At 43.2% G+C, this 27,443-nt stretch overlaps 1 protein-coding gene across 1 annotated transcript in view; it reads left to right on the plus strand.

Moving 5' to 3' along the window:
• The first annotated feature begins 22,043 nt into the window (after window positions 1-22,043).
• GYG1 (glycogenin 1) overlaps window positions 22,044-27,443 on the plus strand; it is a 32,573-nt gene continuing 27,173 nt past the window's right edge. Inside the window, exons 1-4 of the mRNA XM_044755296.2 lie at window positions 22,044-22,341; window positions 24,536-24,671; window positions 26,527-26,701; window positions 26,988-27,150. Coding sequence (XP_044611231.2) covers window positions 22,059-22,341; window positions 24,536-24,671; window positions 26,527-26,701; window positions 26,988-27,150 — 757 coding nt within the window. The 5' untranslated portion in view covers window positions 22,044-22,058. The remainder of the gene's footprint in view (window positions 22,342-24,535; window positions 24,672-26,526; window positions 26,702-26,987; window positions 27,151-27,443) is intronic.

A 27,443-nucleotide genomic window follows, 5' to 3' on the forward strand; every position in this document is an offset into this window, starting at 1 on the left:
TGAGGGCAGGAAGCACATCTTCTACATCCTGTGCATCATTTGAGTGCCACATATATAGAGTCATAATTTATATAAAACGTGGAGAATAAATATTAACAGAGAAAGATTTCTGGGCTGCCAGACATTGAATTGGGTAAGAAAAATGAAATAAAATGACCATATTGTGTCTTTGAAGCCCTCCCTTTTTTGCAAGCAAAAGGGCTACTAAGCGCTAGGTCATCTTCCTCTTGGCAGGCAGTCGGTAAGCTCAGCGGCAGGGTCACCAAATCTTATTCTGTTCACCCCCCACTTCAGTCCCCAGCCATCTAAGTAACCAGATAGCTCACATATCTACATTAAGCACTGAGTGTACTTAACTACAGACTCTCTAGGAAAGCAAGGCCAACGTGGTCCAAACAAATGTGAAAACTGTGCCCACCTACACGGCTTCGAGCAGGTGATGCTAATAGACCTGAAGAGCTTTATATAAGCGAGAAAGAGACGAAGCATCACTTCACGTCTTCCGTGCCAACGTCAACAGCTGGGCACAGCAATATTGTGCCCACACAGGAAGCTCACGTGGGCACCAATAAAAACATAGGCAAGGTAGATAAAGCACGCATTGTTATGGGGGAAATATAAAGTCTCATTCTTAAGTAGAAAGGTTTCCAACAAGAAGCTAAAGTAAAAACCTTTCCCAGCCTCGGACACCCGACGGCCTTGCACGGAGCCATCCAATGAACCAAACTGTCTGGACAGTGTTTTATCTGTGTTCTTTGAAGTCAGCACCTGCCAGCTTCTTTGAAGTCCTATCTTTCAAAATAATAATAAGTGTAATAAAGTTAAAAATAAGAGACGCAGGAATTCTGTATTCCATTCTCATTTCACCTGCTTTTAGCTGGATGAAGCACCTGGAGGGAGGGGCTGGGGGTGAATTGCCAGCTTCCAGCCGGCCCTCCTGCCCCACTCCTCCTATCTTTCTCCCTGGAAAGCAGGGCTGCCCTGGTTCTGCCACTCGTGGGAAGACGCAGGACAAGCCCTGCTCACAGTAGAGCAGGCAAAGGCCTGACCTGACCTGCAGGAGCCTGATATCCTCCAGGTCTTCCCGCTGAAGCCCAGAATTCCCTACAACATATTACTCTACGGCTTCCATCCTTCTCTGTGCACCTGCGAGAGTTTTGAGAAAAGATAATATACTGAGCTGTCACTTGTATCTTAGTGCAAAGCTTCAAATTCCAGTGTTTATAGGGCCAGGCAGGGCGAGGAGGGGCCTGAAGCAAACAGCCCCACTCAGCTCCAGCCGAATGGAGCCATGCAACATGGGCCCAATGCTACCAAGCCTTCTGATTTCTCAAGAGAAGCCAGAAATCCAGATTTTTTTATATGAAATCTCCCAATTTTGTGTTTGATGGGCTCTGCAGCGGCCTGCCTGGGCACCAACCTTCAGGGAGAAGAAGGGACCCCACAAGGAGCCTCCTGGTGGGCCTCTGAGCAGTGGCGTTGTCCGTACCCATCCACTTCTGCTCTGCCCTCCGATCAGCCCACACTATGATGTTTACGGGCACACTTAAAAATGTATAAGATAGAAATGACAGCTGTGCTGCTATAAAGACAAATATGATCCAGGCTGGATGACAGTCATTTTTTTCTTCTGATTTTAAAAGAAATTAAAACATTTTCTTGGGCCCCTAAAAGTATGCTAGGCCTTAAGCCCCAGCCGACTGTGGCTGGAAGATCAAGCTGGCCCTGCCTCCTGCTGAGCAGAGCTTGCCTGCAACACTGGGTGAACACTCAGGGCTAATAGCTCCCGGTGCGCGTCACTGGAATAGGGCAAATCAGTAGGCATGTTGGGAGGTGGCTAGGCCATTGTGGACATAAGCATGGGCCTTAGAAACAGACTCCACAGGTTCGAATGCCAGCTCGGCCATCTATAATTAGCAAGTGATGTTGGGCAAGTCATTTACCCTCTCTGTGGCTGGACCCATGAAACAGGAATAACAGTAGTACCTACCTGAGGATTAAATGAGTGAACACATGCAAAAAGCTCAGCAAAGTACCCGGCAATAGTAGCAAATAAATGTTAGTTATTTCCACCCCTTTCTTCCATTGTGTCCCCACAGCTGACTGGCGTTACGGTTCTGGATACTGATAAAATTATTGAGCTAACATGCCAAAACTCTTGAAAGAGCCAAACATTCTCAGGTTGTGAAGGCAATAACTTCATCACGATTTCCTAAAGGTAATGTAACTGTATAAAATTCAAAAGGCAGAAGAATGTCGATGCAGGCTTGCCTCGGCTAGTTTTTAATTATGTCTTATGTTCCTTTTATCAGCTTCCTGATTTCCCCCAAGTGTCTATAAAAGAAACTGAAAGTGGAAACCTGAGATTAGCCACTATCCATGGATTGTATTTTATATTCTAAAGAGATGTGAGCTTTCAGTAATATGCCTGGCGTTCACCCTGTGCCTAGCAGCTTGCAAAGCACTTGAACGTTGTACGGTAACATACACTGGAAGCAGGTGAAAACAAGAGAGAATTTTAGAAAGCTTCATGCCACTGGGAAGACCCAGAGTGTCGGTCCTTCCCGTTGTACTCGGATTATTATCAACAGTGTTTTCTGTCATGATCCAGAGAATTGTAGGGTGAAAAGGAGCCTCTCCCGTTACCAACCCATCCCTCCCTTGCGGAGGACACTAAGGCCGAGAGAATTCACTTGTTTCCTCAAGATCACGTTGGTCAGTCTGGCTCGCTCTGTCTGCCCAGGCCTCCTCTATCATCATTTTGCATATATTGTTTATTCTGAGTTTTTTGGACGAATCCATATCTCTAATTCAAGAATCATTGCAGCTGAAGATGCTTATAAACTTTGTGCAGATTTTAAATTTCTTTTGGTGGAAAAGAAAATAGTCGGTGCTCAAAAATACTTGTTAAATGAATGAAGGAAAATTCTTTAAGCTTTCAGTTTATACCATCTTGTAACCACATTGTTGAATTCCTCACCACTTTATAAAGTAGAAGGAGGAGGTGGAGACCCCCAGGCATTATAACGTTCTCAGCCTACACACAGTCCATATGGTTCATAACTAGACGTGGTTCATGTGTTGTGAAGGCTGGAAGCATTTCTGTTTCCAAATGTTTAAAGATTATATTAAAAATGAGTGTTGTTTGATTTCAAAAGAGCTGACAAAGATGTATCTAAAGCCCCAGGATTGGGTGACTCCTGAAGACAAGAATAAGGGCAGTCACATGGAATTCCGGGCTAAGCTGGGCCTATATTCCCGGCTCTCTCTACATAACATACCTTCAGTTGCTCAAAACTGCAAAAAATACTTGTCCTCACCTAATTTGGAGGAAATGGCACAACAGTTCCACTATGGTGTAACTGTTCCCTTTCCAAAAACAAAAAAGCAATTAGCAAAAATCTCTTGCACGTTTTCAAAATACTTTAAAATCAGCAATTCTTCCCAATAGCATTGTTGGCTCATTTTATAGTGAAGGTGCTAAAGAAAGTTAGGGACGATTATGGAATTGCATCTAACTCACGCTCTATGCCGCTGTTGACTCCAGTGAGCCATGCTGGGTTCCTAATGTTTAATAGATGTCTGAATCTTTCTTTGGGCCAAAATAAACCAATTAGTTGCATCTGAAATAGCTGCTTTGTTACAAATCAGAGTCATTTATAAACAGAATGGTTATTTCCTTATAGCAAAAGAACAAAATCCATTCCTAACCTATGCTCACATATCACGTTCAGCTCTACGGGTCCAAATGCAATTCCTGACATAAGCCACGTCAGCACTAAGTGCTCAGTACAGGCTAATAGATTGGCTCTTTTTAACTGGACTATTAAGTCCATTAACATTTAATGAAACGATTTTAACTTTATCCACAAAAACATTCACAATGCCTTTCCATCAACTCCCTAAAGGCAAAACCACCTAAATTTAAAAGAAGAATAACTGTGAAGCTTCACCAAAGTATAAAGACTTTGTAGGACAGGTTAAGTCCTGAATGTGTCTCAACACAGTCTGCATTTAATTTTTACTACAAAGGTAAACCCAAAGTGGCAATTACCCTCTGCGAACCATACCAAATCATCTCAGCGTCAAAATACTGGCGTTTTTCTTACGACGATGTAATGCACATAGAATTAACCAACGTAATTTCACCAAGAGCTCAGTCATCTATTTCAAAGTTACGCTGTGAAAGATTATCTTTAGAAACATCATGTTAATTATTTTCCCTTTACAGCATCTCCAAGTAAAATTATACTCACTATGGCTTGAATGATTAAGATCCAGAAACCAAAGTCCTTCACAAAGATCCAGCTGTCACACTGCCACAGAGAGAGACACATGGAACACAAATAAATCCAATTGTCATTCAGTTGTGCTTTATTCCCTGTAACCTTCAACACCTACATACACTAGTTCAAACTCATGTTTGTTCTGAACCTTAAGTCTGCAAATTTTTATAAATATATTTTTTCCCAAGGCCTATTTTGAAACTTCTAAGGTAGAGAGAATTGAAATTGGTCCCTTATTAAGCTTTTAAAAAAATAAACTAATATATTCTTATTCATGTTTCTTAGTGTGATGCTACTATCTGGACAATTCTGTAAATTTAACAATTCTGTACCTGCTCCTCCCAAATCTGATCCCTTTAAAAACATCTCTCCCTCAATCAAAAAAAAAAAAAAAACACCTACAAACATCCATGACTTATAGTCATGTTTTTGGCAAACTTATTTAATAATCTAATGATAAAAAATAAGTCATATTTTTTTTAAACACCTGGCTTGAAAGAGCTCACATGGCAGCTTCAGGGATTTGAATAGCTTTGAGAAACCTGAACATCTAAAGGAGTTAGTGGGCTGACGCGGCTGAGACACTGAACATTTGACGCGGCAGTTGTAGAAGCTGTAAACATACCACAGTAGGAAGCGGCTTTCTGTGGACTTCAAAGCCAACGGCAGTTAATTATCTAGCTTTCGGGAGCGGTGTGGACTTCCCACGACAGCTGTCAGACGAGGACACATGGGCATCTCCACAACTGCACATCAGCTCGTGTCATTGTTCAGCTTGGATCTCATCGGAAAGAAATGCTTAAGGTCTCAGCTTGGTTCAATTCAAATTAGTCTAAGAGTTTTCCCAGATGGTTTCTCAGCACAAGCTTATTTCTCACCCCAGAGCCCATCCTTTGCCATCACCTCAGAGCTGCAGTCGACATGCTGTTTGCATATGCTCAAGCTCCATTTTTAATGCCATGCATGGGATATATCCATTTGAACTTTCTCCTCCCCCTCATTACTGTGAATTCAACCTGGAGGTCTTGTAACTTTGGTGAGAAAAGAAATGCTGCTTCTTTTTAATCTTCTCTCTACTCTCTCTCTCTCTTTCTATCCTCTTTCTCCTCCTCCTCCTCCTCTTTCCTTCCTCCCACTCACTCCTCTCATTTTCTAACTGACAGAGAAGATTGACTGTTTCTGCCTGATGCCTAACAGGTGGGATGTCTTGGGGTGTTCTCCATGGCTGATCAAATATAGTGGGTCCAACAATTATTTGACTTGCATGAATCCTGCAGGGCCCAACTTGTCCACACTTTCTCAGAGCATCAGCTTCTATCAATAACCTCATCAGGGTCCAGATCAGCCACAAAAATGCCCAGAGTAACCGACTTCATTCTTGGTCTCTCCTAACACTCAGTTGAGAGTTTTGGTCACAATTGTGCACTTTGCTGCATTTGTCATCTTTTTTAGATCCAGAACTTATCCTTCTTGAATAATGTCAAGTGGTCCATAAACACAGGTGATGTGCCCCTAAGAAAAGAAGACAAAAAGAAAGTAAAGAATATATTCTTTTAACTAGACCGCTGGAGATAGGAAAGAATAGAATTTGAAGGGGGAAAAATGAGGGACAGAGTTATAGGGATCAGAAAGGTAATTAGGAAAGAGCCGAGAGAAGGAAAACTTTTCCAAAAAAAAAAATTGAAGTACTAAACTGATAGGACCTAAACTAATTTCAAACCTTCTAGAACATTTCTGCCTTTAAGTACTTTAAGTTAGTGAGGTCTTGCTCTTAAACTTGGAAAGTAACAAAAATAACAGTTGAGCAAAAATCCTCAGCAATGGCTGACCTCTCATTGCCATTCACTTCAATCAGCCCCATACTGGTTTTTGACATGTCCAAAGTCCCAAACGAGGCCTTGCTGACTTCAAGCAGTTAGCAAGCATGTGCAATATATGCAGAATCATCTTCTGGGGACTCCAAAAACCCAGACTCTTCTTGTCCCTCCACCTCCAGGAAATAAATATCAAATGCTTTCATCTTTCTAGTGTGCAAAAGGTTTTCAAGCTGCCTGTCAAATGTGTGATGTGAGCGATTTGACAAAAATATTATACAAATTTATTAATTATCTTTAAACATGTTTCTTTGCAGTTTTCAGCTCATCTTACATTAAGTGTTGAGCAGAAACTGGCTGTGTTTCTTACAGGCATAAATCTTTAATGTTCTTGGTTTCCTTTAACGACTTTGCTTTCTTCTAAAAGCGTCTGAATAACTCTGAAAACCATGCTGGACAAATTCCCAGGATGCCAGGCTGCTGCCCAAAATACTCAAAGGTGACAGGCCACAACTGCTTCCCTCTTCCCAGGGAAAAGGGTGTAAAGGTGGAGGTCACTGGAGACTCGACAAATGTGCAACTGCCAAGTGTTCAGGCTCTGTCTTCCAAGGAGATGCTGAGTAGACTACGTTAAAGCCAGCTGCTTTACGTAGAGTGCAGAGTTAATCAGACCTAGGCTTTCCAGTCTAAATAAGGCAATGTTTCATCAATGAATCATAAAAATCTGAGAATGGAAATGTACTTTGAAAATCATATGGTCCAGAGATCAGATCCAAGAATGCCTGCTATAACACTCCTACCAAATGGTCATATGTTTGAGCACCTATGGGGCAGAGAATCTACTCTGTGTTGAAATAGTCTACACACATACACACAATTGTAATTCATATCAGACAAATGGATAATTTCCATAATATGTAAAGAGCTACTGCACCTCACTAAGAAAAAGATTAATAGTGCAATAGAGAAATGGGCAAAGGATATGGAAAGAAAAAGAAGTACAAATGATTCTTAAATATAAAAAGAGAATATATACTCAACCTCACTTATAGTAAGAGAAATGCAAATCAAAACTACACTGGGATACAACTTTTCAAATATCTCATACATTACTGATATGAGTAAAAATTGGTACAAATCCTATAGATAGTAATTTAATAATCAAAGTAACAAATGCACATATTTGCTTTTACTCACTATCTCAACTTTTAGGAATTTTCACACAAGCAAAATCATCCACACATATGGTTAGTCACTGCAGCACTGTCTGTGCTAACAAAAAAAAAATGTAGAAATAACCTAAATACCCATCAACAGGGATGAGGTTAAATAAACTTCAGTATATCCACACAATGGAGTACTATGCAGCTGTAAGTAACAACAACAAGACAGCTCTTAATGTTCATAATAGAAAGTTCTCCAAGCTATGTTGTTAAGGTATACTCAGCAAACTAGGAATAGAGGAGAACTTCCTCAACTTGATAATGAACAGCTACAAAAACCCAACACCTAACATCATATTTAGTGGTGAGAAACTTGAAGTTTTCCCACTAAGATCAGGAATAGGACAAGGATGTCCCCTATTACCACTGTTTTTCAACATCATACTGGAAGTCCTAGCCAATGTAATAAGACAATAAAAGGAAATAAGAGGTATAGAGATTGGGAAGGAAGAAATAAAACTGTCTTTTTTTGCATATGACATGAGCGTCTATGTAGAAAATTCAAAATTATTGACAAAAAAAAAAAGAAAAACACTCCTGGAATTAATAAGCAATCATAACAAGGTTGTGGGATACAAGGTTAATGTACAAAAGTTGATCACTTTCCTATATACCATCAATGAACAGGTGGAATTTGACATTTAAAACACATTACCATTTACATTAGCACCCCAAAAGTGAAATACCTAGGTATAAATCTAACAAAATATGTACAAGATCTATATGAGGAGAACCACGAAATTCTGATGAAAGATATCAAGGAAGTAAATAAATGGAGAGATATTCCATGTTCATGGGTAGGAAGATGCAATATTGTCAAGATGTCAGTTCTTCCCAACTTGATCTACAGATTCAACACAATCCCAAGCAAAATCGTAGCAAGTTATTTTATGGATACTGGCAAACTGGTTATAAAGTTTACAGAGAGAGGCAAAAGACCTAGACAGCAAACTCAGGATTAAAGAACAAAGTTGGCGGACTGACACTACCTGACTTTAAGACTTTCTACAAATCTACAACAATCAAGAGAGTGTGGTATTGGCAAAAGAAGAGACCAATGGATCAATTCAATAGAATAGAGAGCACAGAAACAGACCCCCGTAAATATAGTCAATGATCTTTGACAAAGGGGCAAAGGCAATACAACAGAGAAAAAATAGTCTTTTCAACCAATGGTGCCAGAATGATTGGACATCCGCATGCAAAAAAATGATGATAGACACAGATCCTACACCTTTCACAAAACTTAATTCAAACAGGATCACAGACCTAAATGTAAAACACGCAACTAGAAAACTCCTAGAAGATAACATAGAAGAAAATCTGGGTGACCTTGAGTTTGGCAATGACTTTTGAGATACAACACCAAAGGGACAATCCATGAAAGAAAGAATAGATAAGCTGGACTTCATTAAAACTAAAATTTTCTGCTCTGTGACCAACACTGTCAAGTGAATGAAAAGATAAGCACATACTGAAAGAAAATATTTGTAAAAGATATATTTGATAATGGACTGTTACCCAAAATATACAAAGAACGCTTGAAACTAAAAAGTAAGAAAACAAACCAACCAAATAATAGGCAGGCCAAAGGCCTTTACAGATACCTCACCAAAGGAGATATACTGATGGCAAATAAACATATGGAAAGATGCTCCACATCTGTCTGGTCACATGCCCAGCTGGGTAAGCAGTGCAGGATAGGTTGTGGAGAGACCAAAGAAAAGACCCAGAGACAGCGAACAAGACATATAGGTTTATTGGGAGTTACTTACATAGAATGTTCAGTGGCGGTCAGCTGGACAGAAGTGTGCACCCACAATCGTGCGTGGGGAGGAGGTGCTTATACAGGCAGGGGGCACAAAGGCTATACGCTTGCCAAGAGGGACTGTCCTTGGTATGAGCAGTGTCCCCAGGAACAGTAGCTCACCTGGAGGGGCTCTGTGTCCCTTCGTGATGTTCTCTGAGTGAGATAAGTTAAGATCCAGGCTGCCAGGCCCTGGATCATTACAAATCTCAGCACCTGGGCATCCTGCCCAGAAGGTTGGCATCCTGCCCAGAAGGGGGCCAGAAGGACACATAGTTTCAATGGGCTTGTGGGCTCTTGTTGAGCAAGCAAGGCCCAGGCCCTACAAGAGCATATGTCACCAGGGAAATACAAGTGAAAACAACAATGAGATACCACTACACACTTATTAGAATGGCCTAAGTCGAGAACTCTGACAACATCAAAGGCTGGTAGGCACGTGGAGCAACAGGAACTCTCACTCATTGCTGGTGGGAATGCAAAATGGTACATCCACTTTGGGAGACAGTTTCGCAGTTTCTTACAAAACTAAACATATTCTCACCATACATTCAATGGTTGCACTCCTTGGCATTTACCCCAAGGAAATGAAAACTTACATCCACACAAAAAGCGGCACATGGGGATGTTTACAGCAGCCTTATTCATAATCGCCAAAACTTGGAAGCAACCAAGATGCCCTTCAGTAGCTGAATGGATAAATAATCCGTGGCACATCCAGACAATGGAATATTATTAAGCACTAAAATGAAACGATCTATCAAGCCATGAAAAGACGTGGAGGAAACTTAAACACATCTTACTAAGTGAAAGAAGCCAACCCGAAAAAGATACACACTGTATGATTCCAACTACATGACATTCCAGAAAAGGCAAAACTATGGAGACAGAAAAAGATTAGTGGTTGCCAGGGTGAGGGGGAAGAAAGGGAGGAACAGGCAGAGCACAGAGGAATTTCAGGGCAGTGAAACTCTTCTGTACAATACCACGATGGTGGGTACGTGTCATCACACTGTGTCCAAACCCACGGACGTACAACACCAAGAGTGCACCCTAAGGTAAACTACGGACTTTGGGTGATCATGATGTGCCAAGGTAGGTTCATCGATAGTAACACATGTCCCACTGTGGTGTGGGATGTTGACAGTGGGGGAGGTCATGCACATGTGGGGACAGAGGGTATACTGGAACTCTTTGTACTCTCTGTTCAATTGTGCTATGAACCTAAAACTGCTCTAAAGATAAAATTTATTAATTTTAAAAAAGCATAGTACCATATAACAAGATGTATAGGATGTTTCTATTTGCATAAAAAATGGGGGGAGGGATTACGTACACATTCATTTTTCTTCTATGTGCATGAAAGGGTTACTTGTGGGGAGGAGGACTGAGGGTTGGAGGAAGACTTTCACCACAGACCTTTTTATACTTATTTTGGACCATTAAAAAAATTACCTGGGGGCCAGCCTGGTGGTGCAGTGGTTAAGCTCACACGTTCTGCTCTGGTGGCCAGCGGGCCACTGGGTCGGATCCCAGATGTGGACATGGCGCTGCTCATCAAGCCATGCTGTGGCAGGCATCCCACATATAAAATAGAAGGAGATGGGCACGGATGTTAGCTCAGGGCCAGTCTTCTTCAGCAAAAAAGAGGAGGGTTGGCAGCAGATGTTAGCTTAAGGCTAATCTTCCTCTAAAAAAACCCAAAAAACAAAAAAATACTGATTTGGGGCAGCCCTGGTGACACAGTGGTTAAGTTCACACATTCCGCTCTGGTGGCCAGGGGGCCACCGAGTCAGATCCCAGGTGTGGACATGGCACCACTCATCAAGCCATGCTGTGGCAGGCATCCCACATATAAAGTAGACAAAGATGGGCATGGATGTTAGCTCAGGACCAGTCTTCCTCAGCAAAAAAAGGAGGATTGGCAGCAGATGTTAGCTCAGGGCTGATCTTCCTGAAAAAAAAAAAATTACTGGGGTCAGCCCTGTGGCCGAGTGGTCAAGTTCGTGGGCTACGCTTCAGTGGCCCAGGGTTTCGCTGGTTCAGATCCTGGGCACAGACCTAGCACTGCTCATCAAGCCATGCTGAGGCGGCGTCCCACATAGCACAACCAGGAGGACCTACAACCAGAATAAACAACTATGTACTGGGGGGCTTTGGGGAGGAGAAGAAGAAGAAAAATTACCTATTCAAAAATTAAATAAAATATTAAAAATACATGAAAAGTAGCCTATTCTATCCCTTTCTTGCAGTTAAAAAAATCCCATAACAGTACTGAAATACTGCCCCAAATAGTTAACTCTTTTCATTTTTTTTTTAACTGAGACAATAACATAACAGTCTATTTACTCTAACCCTGAAAGTCTGGGCCCAATTTTCAATCTTCTTGAAACCTATAAAAGTATAAAGAAAATCCTAGACTAATCTCCAAAAGAGAAAAATCAAATCATACAGAGTGTGAGTTTCTCTATGAACCTTTGCCTTCCTTTTTTTTTTTTTTTTTTTTGCTTATAAACTTCACCTTAAATGTCAGCCATCAGTCTTGATTATTTATCTGCCATTTAAGGCCTTAATGTTTAAGCCTCCAATCCAGAAGATTCTGCAGGCAGGGAACATAGCCTGCTGTCTGTGTCCCGGGGGTGTCAGAAACACCCAGCTGTCCTGACCAGCTGAGCATATTCCTCGGGAAGTGCTAGCTGCAGAGCCTCTGGCGCTTTGAGGCATTCTTCTCCTGACCTTAAAAGGTATCCAAACACCTTTTCTAGATAAATGCTATCTCTTTCAGAATCGATTTGTCCAGGAGGTCTGTCGCACAAATTGCTGGAACCACTATCTTTGATAAGAGCCATTCTTCTGCTCGTCCCTGGGGTGCTTAGTACCTCTCTTACAGACATCCCCTTGTGCATTTCACATTCGGTGCTCACACGGTCTTGATGAGTTCTATTCTAGCCTAACACAGAAGAGCAGGTGGCTGGGCAGCTCTGCCTCATCTCCCTTTGGGAGAACCTACTTGCCTCCAGAAAGGGCTGCCCTTAGCTGACACCAACAGAACTTGCCAAAGAGTTCACATGCTGATTTTTTGATAGGCCTCTCGAGGTTAGATACCATCATCACTCCTATGCTTTTGGCCAGGCCAGGAGCCGGGTGCATCCTAATGATGTGCTGTGACCACATTGTTTGGCTGCAGCACCCTATCTGGCAATAGAACGGTGTGGTATCAAATTCTGGTGACAGCTTTCAGCTCTGTAGTATTCAAGGAAGATCCTGGGTGGCAGGAGGGGGTTTCCTAATGCAAACTGGCAGAGAAAAATCTTCTGCTCAAGGTCAGTCCACACTGCACGGATTCAGGCTATCCAAAAGCCCTTAAACTATTGATTGCAATCTGTTTCCAGAATATAGATGTTAGCAGACGGTGATTCTTAAATACTTGCCAATGAAGGTTAAAGTGGTGGATACTTTAGCAAATTTTTTAAGCTCTTTAAATGCAAATAGAAAATTACCTCAATCATCCAATGTAACAAAACCTGAAAGACTTTGGAAATCAAACATTGATCTGGTTATCACAAAAAAAAAAATCCAAAAATAAAGAACTTGAAAGTTCATCAGAAGCAAAAGTGAAAGCAAACAGAAGCATATATTTAAGAGCCGTGTAACACAGAACAGAAGTTGAGGAACTGTTTTAAAGCTCAACGGCCAGATTGATCTGTGTGGAATAATAAGTCACTTGTTCTCACATTACTTTAAAAAAATGCTTAAAATACATATTTGGGAAAAACCTTGAATATCGCTTAAAAAGTTTAAGTACCAGGACTGAGTATATTTCTATTTCTACATAAACCGTTCTTCCATTTATAATGGCCCACCACAGCACTAGGTATTCACCGTTTCAAGGATGACATGTTCCTATAATGGCTCTAGGCACAAAATAGCAATGCCTCCATCAACGCAGCTTCCAGAGACATGCTGCTTTATTAAGAAGTTTGTTTTCAAAAATCTTCAGTTAACATTTCAAGCAAAACTATATGTATTCATAAATGACAAAAATACCTCTGGACAAAGACTCTGTGTACTGGCTCATAAAAGGCATATTCACACATTGAAGGCACACAGTTTCTCCACCTCTTAGTGCTGTCATTTTTGTGTACCACATGGAGCTAGTAATATCTCCTGCACAGGGCTGTGGGAAAGATGAAATGAGATCATATATGGAGTACCTGTGCTTTACTGTGCCTGATAAACGTAGCTCTTACAATGAATGTCTCTTCTCCTTCAACCAGAACGTACTTTTCTCTCTAATTATAGGTGAAATAATTTGTCCTCTGAAAAAAGGAATCTCAGATGGGTGGCGATTTTTCAGGAGTTGAGCACATTCCAAGAACTCTTTCAGCCTTTGTTCCGACGAGCCCTGCCTGGAACCAGGAGTGAGCAGTAGGATCTATTCTAGGAGCTGCTTGGGGATCACTGGCAGTGGAGCCACATACGTCTTTTGACACAAGCTTTTTCAGGACTTTCTGGAGGACCTTTCTGAAGCCTTCTTTGCTCTTTTTCACCCCCACTGTCACTCCATCTCTGCCTGCCCATGAGCTAGAAGCCTCTCTCAGGCTCCTTCTAACATTCATCTATCTTCTACTTTCTGCCCCATTTTTTCTCCTTAGAGATCCTTCTCCTAAAATCCAGTGCTTCTTTCATTCCTCCATTTCCTCTATATCAAAAGGTGAAGCAGACGGTGGGAGCTTATTGACATACTGACAGCCTACATTGGCAAAGAATGTCTATGAGGTCCTAAATTCTGGAGAACGCTCCGCTTCCCATGCAAATTCCAGTGAGGCAGCACAGTTGAAGACCCAGGCACACTATTCTCCTGTAAAAACGCCTTGAGCAATTTTCTAACTTCTCCAAGTCTCAGTTATATCCTCTGTAACACAGAGGCCATAATTCTGCACGAACTAAAGAAAGTCACTTTCATCCGGTGAAAAAGAAAAAAAAACACTTCTCCTTTTTGTGTCCAATCACTGTGCTCAGTAGACATCCGTCAACTTCCCCCTCACCCTGGAGGCTCAGGGCTGGGATGGAGCTCAGAGATGTGGTGAGCCTGAGGGGTTGGGTGTAGTTCCATAACGCAAGAGGGCTCAGGGTTGGGGGAGGGGGGCTACCTGTTACAGTCTTTAGTTGTTTTCTTTTTTAAGTTGGGAAGCTGAATTTTTTAAAAAAAAAAAGAATAAAATTGTTGCTAGAGTCCCATTGGCCTTGTGAAAACATCATGTATCCAGCAGGATTACCTGACAGGTTGTTTTGAAGAGCAAAGGATACAATTCACAGGAGAATACTTTCTATAGTATACACAGTGGCCTCCCTTATCTGTGGTTTCGCTTTCCCTGATTTCAGTAACCCATGGTCAACCATTGACCTAAAGTATTAAATGGAAAATTCCAGAGATAAACAATTCGTAAGTTTTAAATTGTGCGCCATTCTGAGTAACATGATGAAATCTCCCACTGTTTCACTCCGCCCTACCTGGGACGTGAATCATCCCTTTGTCCAGCAGATCCACAGTGTACACACTATCCATCCATTAGTCACTTAGTAGCCATCTCAGTTATCAGATTAACTGTTGCAGTATCACAATGCTTGTGATCAAGTAACATCTTGAACATCATCTGTTCCTAACATCTAACCATCGACATCATCTGTTCCTGACATCCAACCATTGACATCACCATGGCTCAATGATCCATCTTCTGACGTACAGTCAGAAGGTCAATGGTAGCCTAACCTACATCAGAATGCCTACGCCATTCCCCTCACTTCATCTCATCACATAGGCACTGTATCATCTCATATCATCACAAGAAGGGTGAGTACAGTACAATAAGATACTTTGAGAGAGACAAAGCCACATTCACATAACTTTTATTACACCATATTCTTAGAATTTTTCTATTTTATTATTAGTTATTGTTGTTAATCTCTTACTGTGCCTAATTTATAAGTTAAACTTTATATAGGTATCATATGTATATGAAAAAACATAGTATATTTAGGGTTCTGTACTATCTGAGGTTTTAGGCATCCAGGGGGGTCTTGGAATGTATCCCCTGCAGATAAGGGGGGACTACTGTATTGTGACCTAGAGATTTGGTGACAATGATGTTCTCTCTCTCCATATTTTTTGCTCTTCAGGCAAAACCCCTGTAGTCAATCACTAAGACTCTGAATTGTAATGAACCCTAGGGTCATCTTTCCTAATCCTCCTCAGATGAGGCCCTGAGTGTACGCATGTTGGACGAGTAGGAGCAGGAAGCACTGGCAAGCCAAAGACAGTAATTCTCCAGTGAACACATGGGCACCTATGCCCCCTTCTCTCTCTGTGCTATGAACAGACAGAAGATCATCTTAGGACATGATCGATTTTATATAAAAACAATAACTTTCATTCTTCATGATCTCATCCAAATTTGGCAATGAACTTTGAAAGTTAATTGCCATTCTTATAAAGTTAAACATGATCATGCACCACATAATGACGTTTTGGTCAATTCTGGACCACATATACAACAGTGGTCCCATAAGATTAGTACCATATAGCCTAGGTGTGTAGTAGGCGGTGCCATCTAGGTTTGTGTAAGTATACTCTACAATGTTCGACAACAACAAAGTCACCTAACGACCCATTTCTCAGAATGTATCCCCATCACTAAGCAACACATGACTATATACCATACTATGCAACCTGGCAATCTCGCTCCTTGCACTAGAATATTTATGAAAGCTTTATTCACTAAACCTCAAAGTAGAAGCAACCCGAATGTCCATCTGCTGGTGAATGGATAAACACATTCTGATAAAAGCATGCAAAAGAATTCTACTAAGTGATAAAAAGGAATGAGCCATTGATTACAACATGAATAAATCTCAAAAGCATCATGCTAAAAGAAGGCAGACACAAAAGCCTACACACTATATGATTGCATTTATATGAACTTCTAGAAAAGGCAAATCCATACAGATAGAAATCAGAGCTGTTTTCCAGGAGGCAGGGCAGGGGCTAGGGACTGACCATGAGGGAGTTTGGGGGATGATTGAGGTGATAGTTACAGACTCGATGTATTTGTCAAAGCTCATCAAACTGTCTACTTTAAAAAAGTGAGTTTCATTTTATATAAATAATGACATAATAAAGCTGATATCTTAAAAAATGTAACTGCCAAAGAAGTTCTCTTAGTTTTTAGTCTTATAACTAGCTAATTTAAATGATTTATCCCACCAACTAAAAGATGGCAAATATGATAACTAAGGTTTGAAAAGTGAAATGTATGTGAAGTGTTCAGAGTCAGAGACCATGGACGACTTTATCCCTCCTTTTTAGCCACTGTCATGTTGTTATTATGTTACTGGTCGAATAAATAATAAAAGTAAGATTGAAAGATCGAGCAATTCCTTTGTCTTTTTAAGATTTTTAAACTAATTACAGAAGGCTATTCCCATGTCTGGATCAGTAAGGCTGCCTCTCTAATTTATGGAATCTTCATTTTACTGAAAAATCACTACAAAATCCTCCAGAGTCACCCAAATTGAGCTGAAATTTCATCTTCCGTGCTGTACTCCCACTAGAAAACTCTGATGATTTAATCATTTACTAATTAATTCCACATTCCTTGCTCACTTCCAAAAGATCTCAAGGAACCTCATAAATAAGTCAGGCAAGGGTAATAATGGGGGAAAAGGTTAACGCACAAATAAATGCAGGGTGGAGAACCTAAATAACTACTGAATGTGGCTGCAAATTTTGCTCTTAGCTTCTAAGTGGACCACAAAAGAGGGAAACTTGTTGATATAAGACTCAAAACATCTGTAAGATAAAGAAAAAACTAAGTATTAAAGAGATGCAACATTCTTTCTGATACCAAGACCAGTGTTAAAATTTTACCATGGATCCTCAGGAAGAGGGAAATTGTGTGACATAGGAGTATCTTCAACAGCACATAGGAAAACCCACATCAGTGAGTTTTCTGTGACATCCTTAGAGCCACAAAAAAAGCCAAAAATATAATGCCTCTCTAGGCAGGGGACCACGGTGGCTGAGAGAAAAGGGGGCAAGGGAGAGTTACTTTTCATGGTACACATACGCATTTGCAGCTCTGAGTAGTACACAACCTACACACATTACCAGTTATTAGTGTAGAGACTGGAGAGGTAGGCCACCTGGTTCAAACCCTAGCTCTACAAATTACTAGCTGTATAATGTTGGGCAAGCTGTGTGCCTCACTTCAAAAGGGGGATTAGAGACTATCTACCTCACTAGGTGGTTGGGAAGGTTAAGTGATTCAATATGGATAAGAAGCTCAGCATCAGGAAAGTGTTAGCTATTACTAATGATAACGTCAAAGTGCAGCTTTGTAAAGGCTGTCCTGTGATGGGGCAAAACAATGTTGCCCCAAGTAGGAAGCTCAGTGATAATCACATTTTAGTTAAGATTGTAAACTTAGAGTATCTAACAGATATGAAAATCTGCTGCCATGCCTGTGGGGTTTACACAGCTAACAGATCTAATTTATTTGAGTTTTGTCACGTGATTTAGAAGGCAATGTACTACTAAGCATTATTGAAAGAAATTTCACAAGACCTAAATAAACGAAAAGATATCCCATGTTCATGGATCAGAAGGCTTAAGTTTTAAGTTGTCAATTCTCTCCAAATTAATCTACAAATTCAATGCAATCCCTATCAAAATCCCATCTTCCTTTATTGTAGAAGTTAATAAACTGATCCTAAACTTCATAAGGAAATGCAAGGCACCCAGAATAGTCAAAACAATCTCGAAAAAAGAACAAAAATGGAGGACTCACTCTTCCCAGTTCCAAACTTTCTACAAAGCCAGAGAGATCATGACAGTATGGAACTTCCATTAGGACAGACATATAGATCAATGGAATAGAATTGAGGCAAGAAATAGAATTGTCACGTTTATAGTCAACTGATCTTCAGCAAAGGTGTCAAGACAATTCAATGGGGAATCAATGGCCTTTTCAACAAACAGTGCTGGGACAACTCAATATTCACATGAAAAAGAAAGAAGCTGGACCTCCACTTCACACCACACACAAAAATTCACTCAAAATGGATTACAGACATAAATTTAAGAGCTAAAGCTATAAAACCCTTAGAAAAATCATAGAGGTAAATTTTTATGACCATGGTTAGGCAATAGCTTCTTAGATATGACACCAAAAGCACAAGCAAAATAGAAAAATAAATAAATTGGACTATGCAAAAATTTAAAACTTTTGTGCTGCAAAAAATACTATCAAGAAAGTGAAAGTTTCACTCGCAGAATGGGAGGAGATATTTACAAATCATATATATGCATATCCTAAATATCTGATAATGGACTTGTATGCATAACATATAAAGAACTCTTACAACTCAGTAGTAAGAAACCAACTCAATTAAAAAATGGGTAAAGCGTTTGAATAGACATTTCTCCAAAGAAGACATTAAAATGGCCAACAAGCACACAAAAAGATGCTCAACATCACTAGTTATTAGGGAAACGCAAATAAAAATCACAATGAGACCATGCCAAACCCATTAGGATGGTGATAATAAAAAACACAATAGCAAGTATTGGCTAAGAAGTGAAGAAATTGGAACCCTCATACTAGTGGGAATGCAAAATGATGCAGACACTTTGGAAAACAGTCTGGCAGTCCTCGAAATGTTAAACATATGGTCTAGCAATTCTACTCTTGGCATACATCCAGAAGAAAGAAAAACACATATCCATGCAAAAACTTGGACACAAATGTTCATAGGAGCAGTATTCACAACAGCTGAAAAAATGGAAACCACCAAAACATCCATCAACATATTTATCCATGAAACGGATAACTAAAATGTGGATATCCATATAACGAAATACTATTTGGCAATAAAAAGGAATGAAATACTGATACATGCCACAACATGGGAGAACCATGAAAATATTATGCTAAGTGAAAGAAGCCAGTCACAAAAGACCACATACAGACAAAGCTCTGTGGACAAATCTATAGAGACAGAAAGTCGATTAGTAGCTGCTGAGGGAAAGAGGGAGAGAACGAGGAGAGACTGCTAATGGGTACAGGTTTCTTTTCGGGGGATGAAAATGTGCTAAACTTAGATTGTGTTGATATTGGCACAACTCTGTGAATATACTAAAAACTATTTAACTGTATACGTTAAGTGGCTGAATTTCACAGTGTGTGAATTATATCTCAATAAAGTTTGTTTATTTTTAAAGAAAAGGCCAGTAACTAGTCACCAGGCCCTTGCAGCTTGTGGAGTTTAGGACTCCAGCTCTTGAGTGAAAAATGAGCTACTTTGGTCCTCCAAGGGTATTATTTCTTAAAACTAAGATTCTGACTAGAAATGAACAGGGTTGTGATCAGTGGCAACAATTCCAGGTAGAGGTTTTGTGTGTTATCTGTTTGAGGGCAAAATTTTAAGTAGTTAGTTAACTAGTTAGTTCCTGTGTCCAGCCAGACGTGGTGTATCCATCTCATGGACTGTCCGTGGGAACTGTCTGTGTCCTAGGCCAGCAGGTTGCCCTCTGGAATGGATTTCCAGGTCAGTTGCTCCCACCATCAATTAGTGTGTGTGCTCAAGGGAATGCAAACTGATTTCAGCATTATCTTAAATAAAACATAATTAGGAAGGTAAGTATCCTGCCAAAAAATTACATAATGCATTCCAAAGCCAACTAAAAGTGAATTTGGGACCAACCACACTGAATATCCCCGTTTAGCACAGGTTTAAATGGTTAGTAGTTATGCATACTCATGTAGAATATAGCTTTCTTTTTTTTCTTTCTGCTTTTTCTCCCCAAATCCCCCCCAGTACATAGCTGTATATATTTTAGTTGTGGGCCCTTCTAGTTGTGGCATGTGGGATGCCGCCTCAATGTGGCCTGATGAGCGGTGCCATGTCCACGCCCAGGATTCAAACCAGCGAAACCCTGGGCCGCCACAGCAGAGCGCGCGAACTTAACCACTCAGCCACGGGGCCGGCCCCAGCTGTTCTTTTTTAACTTAAATCTTTCTTTTAGGACTCAGAAATTCTGATAGTTCAAATTTCACAGGGGAAAAATTAACAAATTCAAGTCTCAAACATTGTCTCACTACAACATACGTGTCTATCCTTCACCTGCAAAGCCTGACAATCCAGAATGTTTGAACACCTCGCTGTTGAAAGTTGGTGCACAGCCTGGGCATCACCTAAGAGATCCACTCCAAACCAGAGAATCAGAATCTGTACTCTAACAAGCTGCCCAGACAATGTGTGCGCATACTAAAGCTTGAGAGGCCCTTGCTCCCATCCCCAACTGAAGTGCGATATAGAGCAGCCTCAGGAGATGTGGGCAGGGGGTCACTATCAGTAACCTCCATTAAAACAACATGGAGGAGTAGACTGCAGCAACCCCAAAATGTCCCTATTTGACTCAAAGTGGTCAAAGCTGTAAACTTTCTGTTTCTGTACATGTGCATGAAACACAGGAAGGCAGGCTGTGGTGCCCATTTTGACTTACACACCCTGGAGGGTTGAGCAGAGGAGCTTGTTCCTAAGAGAAGCTTCCTGCTTGTTCCAGTTGTTCCCAGCTCTCCCTCCTGGCTTTGCCCTATGGCCCAGCACCACAGCCCTGTGGAAGCTCAGCCTGCACACTTAGGGTCACTGGCGGCAGGAGGGTTCCTGGGTGAAAGATGGAGCCCCCACTCTTCTACGTTCACCTATTAGCATGGAAAGGAGCAAGTCAGACCTGCACGCACCACTCTCTGTTTTTCTTCTCCCCAGGTGGGTGTAATTCACGTACAGGCATTACATTCCTTACAGAGCTCCAATCTTCTAAGCATACAGGGTTTGAATAAGTGGAAACCCATCCATTGCACTTTCGCCCCCATATTTCCACTTCCTGCAAAGGAAGTTCATAATGCCAAGTAACCCGGAGGTCTTCCCACATGCTTCAGTGGTCTCTACCCTTAAGATTCTGAGTCAAGAGGACTGGGCTTAGGACCAAAAGTTTGCATTTTAACAAGTGCCCCAAGCGGTTCTGAAGTAGGCGGTCCAGGCCTACACTGGAGGAAAGAGTGAAATAACTGATCCGAGAACAGCAATACCATCATTGCAAATAAAGCACTTATTCTCAAGCATCTATTTCATTTTTTGAAATGATGCTGTCAACTTCCTGTTTGGCTTCCATTCAGCAATTACTAAGCAACTACTGTCAGTAAAGAACTGTACTACCTGCTGCTTTCCTGGCGTCTGGGCTGGGTGGAAGGGATGGGGAGCGGAGAAGGGTGTGATCACACAAGAGAGTGATTTCTCAACTTCCCAGAAGAACGACAAATTCACCTTTTCATCATTTGTGAAACAGATTAACCTAAACAACTACATTACCCAACCAAGTTACCATAATTTACTAACCTTTTCAGAGCTGTCATGGCCTTGCAGACGGGAAGGTCAATTCTGCAGAGCAAACTGCCAGGTTCAGGTCCTGCCTTCTCCCCTCACACGATATGACCGCACACAAGTAATTGAACTCTGGTGAGCCTCAGTTTCCTCATGTGTGAAATGAGGATGTAACACCTACTTCCCTGAGTTGGTGCGAGGATTCAAGGAAACACTTAAAGGGCCTCGTGATGCAGAGGGCTCCAAGAATCTAAAAAGTAGACTTAAGAATCATTCTATTTTTCCGTTAAGGCCACAAACCCGTTGTGAGAACACTAAGATATGCTTCCAGAGGGTGATTTGGAATTCCAGGTAAAAAGAGTGGAATTAAACTTTTATGTTTGTTTGATTCAAGCAGTTCAGAGGAATTGTTATAACTAGAGTGACCTGGGATTCTTGTTTTTTAAGGTTCCCTAATCCTCGGCTTCTTTGGGAGTTTGTCCCCCTGATGCCGCACTCTGCCCCAAAGGCCCCTCCGAACGCCAGCTCCCGGGGTCCCGGGGGCGCAGGGCGCGGGGCAGGCGGGGGCGCGGGGACCGGTCCCGCAGCGCGGCCGGCGGCCCGGCGCGGAGGATGCGGCGGCGGCGCGCGCCCACGTGACGGCCGCTATAAGAGCGCGCGGGCCGCACGCCGCCTCCCGCCGCGCCTCCTCGCTGCCGCGCTGCGTCCCGGCGCCCGGCTCCCGGCCCGACCCGCGGCTGCGGCCGCCGCGCCCGGCAGCACCATGGCAGGTACGCGCCCGCCGCCCGCACCGCCTCCCCGCCCGCGGCCCTGGGACCCCCGCCGCACGGGGGCCGCCGCGAAGTTGCGGGCCGGCCGCCCCCGGGCGTGTCGCCTCCTGCGTCAGCGCCGCCCGCGCCCGCAGGGCCGCCTGCACCCGGGCCGCGGGCCGAGCCGGGCCGCCGGAGCCCCGCCGGCGCTTCCGTGTCCTCGCCCTTCCTCCCGCTCCCCGGGAAGGGCGGCGGGCCGGGGGCTCCCGCGGGCAGGAGCCGGGAGGGGGCGGCCCGCCGCTCCTCGCGCCCGCCCGGCGCTGGCCGCCACGCCGAGCCTATTTTTAGGCCTCCGGAGCCGGGCCGGGCGGGCGGCGGGGGGCGCCGCCTCGGCCCACTTGTTGCGGGGCGTCCGGGCCGCCGCGCGAGCCTGCCCCCGGGATGAGAGTCTCCCGGGTGGCTGGTCCCTCCCGTGAGGTCGAGACTCACGCGAGGTCATTGCAGCCGCTGAACTGGCGGAAGATTGCAGAGGTGACCGGAGTTCAGCCGTCCCTGGAAGGTGGAACTCCCTCCCTCCCGACTGTCCTTGCCTTTCCTGTTCATTTGTGAGGTTTGCGGGGTCTCGTGTTCCTAAGCATGTGTCCCGTCCCCTACTTCATCTTGGAGATCATCCATAGGCTTGCTTCCTGAAACCCTTGAGTCCTACTTACCTTATAAACTTTTCTCCGTGATCGCCTGAAATCTGGACCGCTGCTGAGTTAAAGCATCATTCATTATGGCGCGGATTAAATACTCCTGGGGCCGACTGACGGAAATGTTGCCATTTTATGACAGATTGAGGGAGCAAGCACAGGCCGAGGTTGATGGGCATGGCAGGTGGCAGGTGTCACTGTTCGGGGTTTTCCTAGAGTGTGACTGGCCGGGAAGCGGGCGGCCCTCTCGGGGTGAGGAATGTCAGTCTTTCTACAACTTAACCGTGGACCTGCCCCGGAAGAGAGCTCCGCACTGTCTGTGAAGATGGCCCTCAGTTGGGAGGCTGGGGGATGTGCTGGCTCTCTTGACAACCTACAATTTCCTCTCACCTCTGGACTGAGTTTCCTCTACCTCTGACCGGCCTCCACTTTGGAAAATGGGGAAAGGGAGAAAGGAAACAAGACAGAGAGTGACTTCGTGACAAAATGTCCCACCTCCCTGCGTGGGCAGCAGGGACCACGTGACCCCTGCCAGAGCTTCATCCTAAGTATCTTGTACATTTGGATGCCCACCAACTTGCTAATGTTAAAATCCCCTGGGAGACGGAGTGTGCCCCCAGAATCATCGCAGGGAAGGACTGGAGGAATCCCGAAGGCTGGGCTGGTGGTCTTGGGAGGGCACACCTTGTTCTGGAAGGATAATCCACGTGTTTGCCTTTGGTCTGCCGACTGAGTGGTTACTGGAGTTTGATTTTTGAGTGTGTGTGTGTGAGAGAAAGAGTGTTGGGGGTCCCAGGTTCAGGGTGGGGAGCACTGCTTGCTTCTCCAAGGAAAAGGAGGCAGGTTTGTTAGAGCTCGTGAGCTGGTCCCTAAATCCGTTCGGCAGCCCTCAGCTGCTGTTTAGATAGAAGCAAGAAGGAGGGAAGGCCTCTGAGGAGGCGATGTCTGAACAGAGACTCAGTCACTCTTGAGGGTGGTCGTGGCGGGGGCCTTTGCTCCAGGTGGAGGAAACAGGATAAAAAGCTGGAGGATTGACAGAAGTGTCAGCACCAGCACCAGAATGAAGAATATGGCCTCTGCTTTTAGACACTCTCACTTGAGGCTGTGAGTTGCATTTGTGCTTGGCTGAAAAGACTGCGTTCCTTTAGAAGACCCAGAAGATGCACTTCTTGATCTCTTCATTACCACCTGTTAATTGCCTGAGGTTCACTCTCTGGCTGTTAAGCTACTATTTACTCTGAGAATTTAGCATGTTCAGACGCTAAACTGGGTTTAATTTTTACAGCTCAGTCAGCCTCTTGAAGATCACTGGAGATACTCCTGCTAAAGAATGGCCTCGAACCAATCTTGAAGTGGGCACTTGAGTTCTCTGCTCCTCTCCCTCAGAGAGGCTGCTGCTTCATTAATAGACCAGATTGATCTCAGAGGGGCTGATTTTGCCAAATTACAGGTTGAAAAGGGTCCTGAGGTAGATTTTTCTAGGTGGGATATTGTAATGAGTGTGTTTTTTTCTTTGTATTAAGATCAGGCCTTTGTGACGCTGACCACAAACGATGCCTACGCCAAAGGAGCCCTGGTCCTGGGCTCGTCTCTGAAACAGCACAGGACCACCAGGAGGCTGGCTGTGCTCGCCACCCCGCAGGTCTCAGACTCCATGAGGTGAGGACCTCCCTGCCCCTGTGTTGGTGTTGCTCTGACCTCCCTCTCTGCTGTTTCCGGCATCAGTGGGCATTGAGAACCATACCCTTTTCAGGGGGTGAGTGCCAGGTGGAGAAAGCAGAGAGTTGCTGAGTGAAGGGCCCCTGGGTCTCTGAACCTCTTCCTAGCTCTTGGGAGGTAGTCCAGCCAAGCTCCCTTCTGGGAAGTGGTGTTCCGGCTGAGGCACTTGCTGATTCCAACTCAGAATAGAAGAGGCCTCTCCCTTAAGCAAGTCCTCTCAGGGAGACTTGAGTGAGTGTGTCCGTCTGGGCATTCCCTTTATGTAGCCACGTGTCACTGTGCTCCTTCCTCAAGATGCAGCAGGGGCTGTTTTGTTTCCTGCTTCCAACCAGGGAAACCTCAGGTGACTTTGAAAGAAAGAAAGCAGTTTCTCCACTGTCAGGTGACATTTGTAACCTAAAGACCTGCATTTACGATTTAATGGAGTAGAATATTTGCCAAAAGGCTTTCTGGACCAGGGGTTGTGCTGGGAGAGCCCCTGGGGGCTCGGCTGCTTGTTGATTGGGTTAGTGCGCTTCTATTTGTTGGAATTAAATTTTGAAGTATCTGGATGAACCACCCAGATCCTAATACTAGCTTTAAAAGTACCAGGGCACGCTGGCAGCTCTGCATTGTGTCAATTTTTGCATTCTCCTATCCCTCTTGGAAATTGAAAACACGCCTTTTTGTGACTTTTTTCAAAAAATATAAGCACATGCCGAGGACCTCTGAAAAGGAGGCATCATATACACATACCTGTCTCTCTCACACTGACAGCCTTGTTCCTAAAGGGTCCTTTAGGAAAATGTCAAAAAGACTGTCTCCTAATGTGCACGTCCTAATCTGCAGTTGCTTTGTGAGGATGTGTGTGGACAGAGGGAGTCTTAGACTGCCCCCCTTTACTGTGGGAAGTGGTGCCACTGACCATGTCTCTTCAAAAAGACCGAGCTTACTGTGAACTAGAACGTATTTTGTTCTAGCTCTGGAGACAGAGAATACAACCCCAGTCTCCTCTGCAGGTTTGGCATTGTTACGAACATCCAGTGATGTTCTGTCTTTGTCATATGCTTTTCCCTGTGCTGAGTTATTGTCCTCCCTAAGTATAGCCCACCCACCACACCCCAAGATTGTTCTCTGAATAAGTCTTAGTTGATTTTGGGCACGGAGAAGTGTCGTGCCTCACAAACCAAAGCGAATCTCTCATGATGCCAAGAGTGCTGAGCACAGAATAAATGCTGGTTATGGTCGGTTCTGAAAACTGGCAGCTGAGTAACCAAGTCCTTTAACTTCTTTTGGGACGCAAAGCTTCAGGCACTTCTCATCAACTGCTTTAGCAGAATTATTAGTTATAGGCGTCGTTGCAGATATCATGTGTACTTTACTCAGCCTCATTTGCAAAAATATGCAGTAGTCAGCAAGAAGCAATTCTAATGAAACATCATTGTTAAATACCTGGGCTGTTACAAAGATGTACTCTTACCAAATGTGAGTCACATTTTTACAAGCTGTTTCCACAGTTTCCTGGTATTCAGTGGTACAATAAAAAGTAGAAAACTTTTTCTGTGGTAATGTTTTAAGACAAGTGCTTCATCCTCACCGTAAGCAGTGCTTATTTTAGTGAAGTGAACTGCACCTGAAAATTAATACAGTTCATCCTGAAGTAAATGAGGATGTATTAAAGAGATTATAGTGAAGTGGCAGATCCAGATCACTCTAGTAATTGACAGACAGGCTAATAAGAATGTAGTCTTACGTTAGATGGGTCACTTGTTCTGAAAAGCCGCTGAGTACTGTGTTCTGGATTTTATTTTGACAGAAAAGCTTTAGAGACAGTCTTTGATGAAGTCATCCTGGTAGACGTCTTGGATAGTGGTGATTCTGCTCATCTAACCTTAATGAAGAGGCCTGAGTTGGGTGTCACGTTAACTAAACTCCACTGCTGGTCACTTACACAGTATTCAAAATGTGTGTTCATGGATGCAGATACTCTGGTGAGTGTGGCTTCGATGGCTGGAAAGATGTACAGAGTAACTGAGGCCAGTTAGACGTTTGAAGAACGCTGTACAGACTTGACGGTAAAGTTCAGATAAAACCACTGTGGCAAGAAGTTTCGGGCGTTGATGAAGAGCAGGCCCAGGCTGCCTTACAGCTGTCATCTGGGAGTTGAGACCAGCAACAGATTGCACCTTTTGTGTTGAGTAACTTAGGGAGAACGTAAGTGTATCTGCTGCAGAACATCTCTGTAATGCTTTCTCTCCCCACTCGCCCTTGAATCAGGTCCTAGCCAATATCGATGATCTTTTTGAGAGAGAAGAATTGTCGGCGGCCCCAGACCCAGGGTGGCCTGACTGCTTCAATTCCGGGGTCTTCGTGTTTCAGCCTTCTTTGGAAACATACAATCAACTGTTGCACCTTGCTTCTGAACAAGGTAGCTTTGATGGTATGTATCTGTTTTCTTTATATCTGATAAGCTGTTAGTAACTTCTAGGGGCTGCTCTTCTCAGGAATATCGTTGCTATGGTGCCTGGTGCTGGAAGATAGCAATACATGAGACATAGCAAGCATTTTAAGCTGTGTTCTTTTAGGAAATACTGATGTGTGTGTTTTTGTATGCACATGTATCTTTTTCCTGTAGGTACGTAGGCAGTTTTATAGACTTGCCTTTAATTGGCCTTCTTGTATCTAAATTAGAGCAGGATAAATGAACCGTGGTTATTCAAGAGTTCAAAAGAC

Source organism: Equus asinus, chromosome 21 (assembly GCF_041296235.1).
Source record: "Equus asinus isolate D_3611 breed Donkey chromosome 21, EquAss-T2T_v2, whole genome shotgun sequence".
NCBI lineage: Eukaryota > Metazoa > Chordata > Mammalia > Perissodactyla > Equidae > Equus > Equus asinus.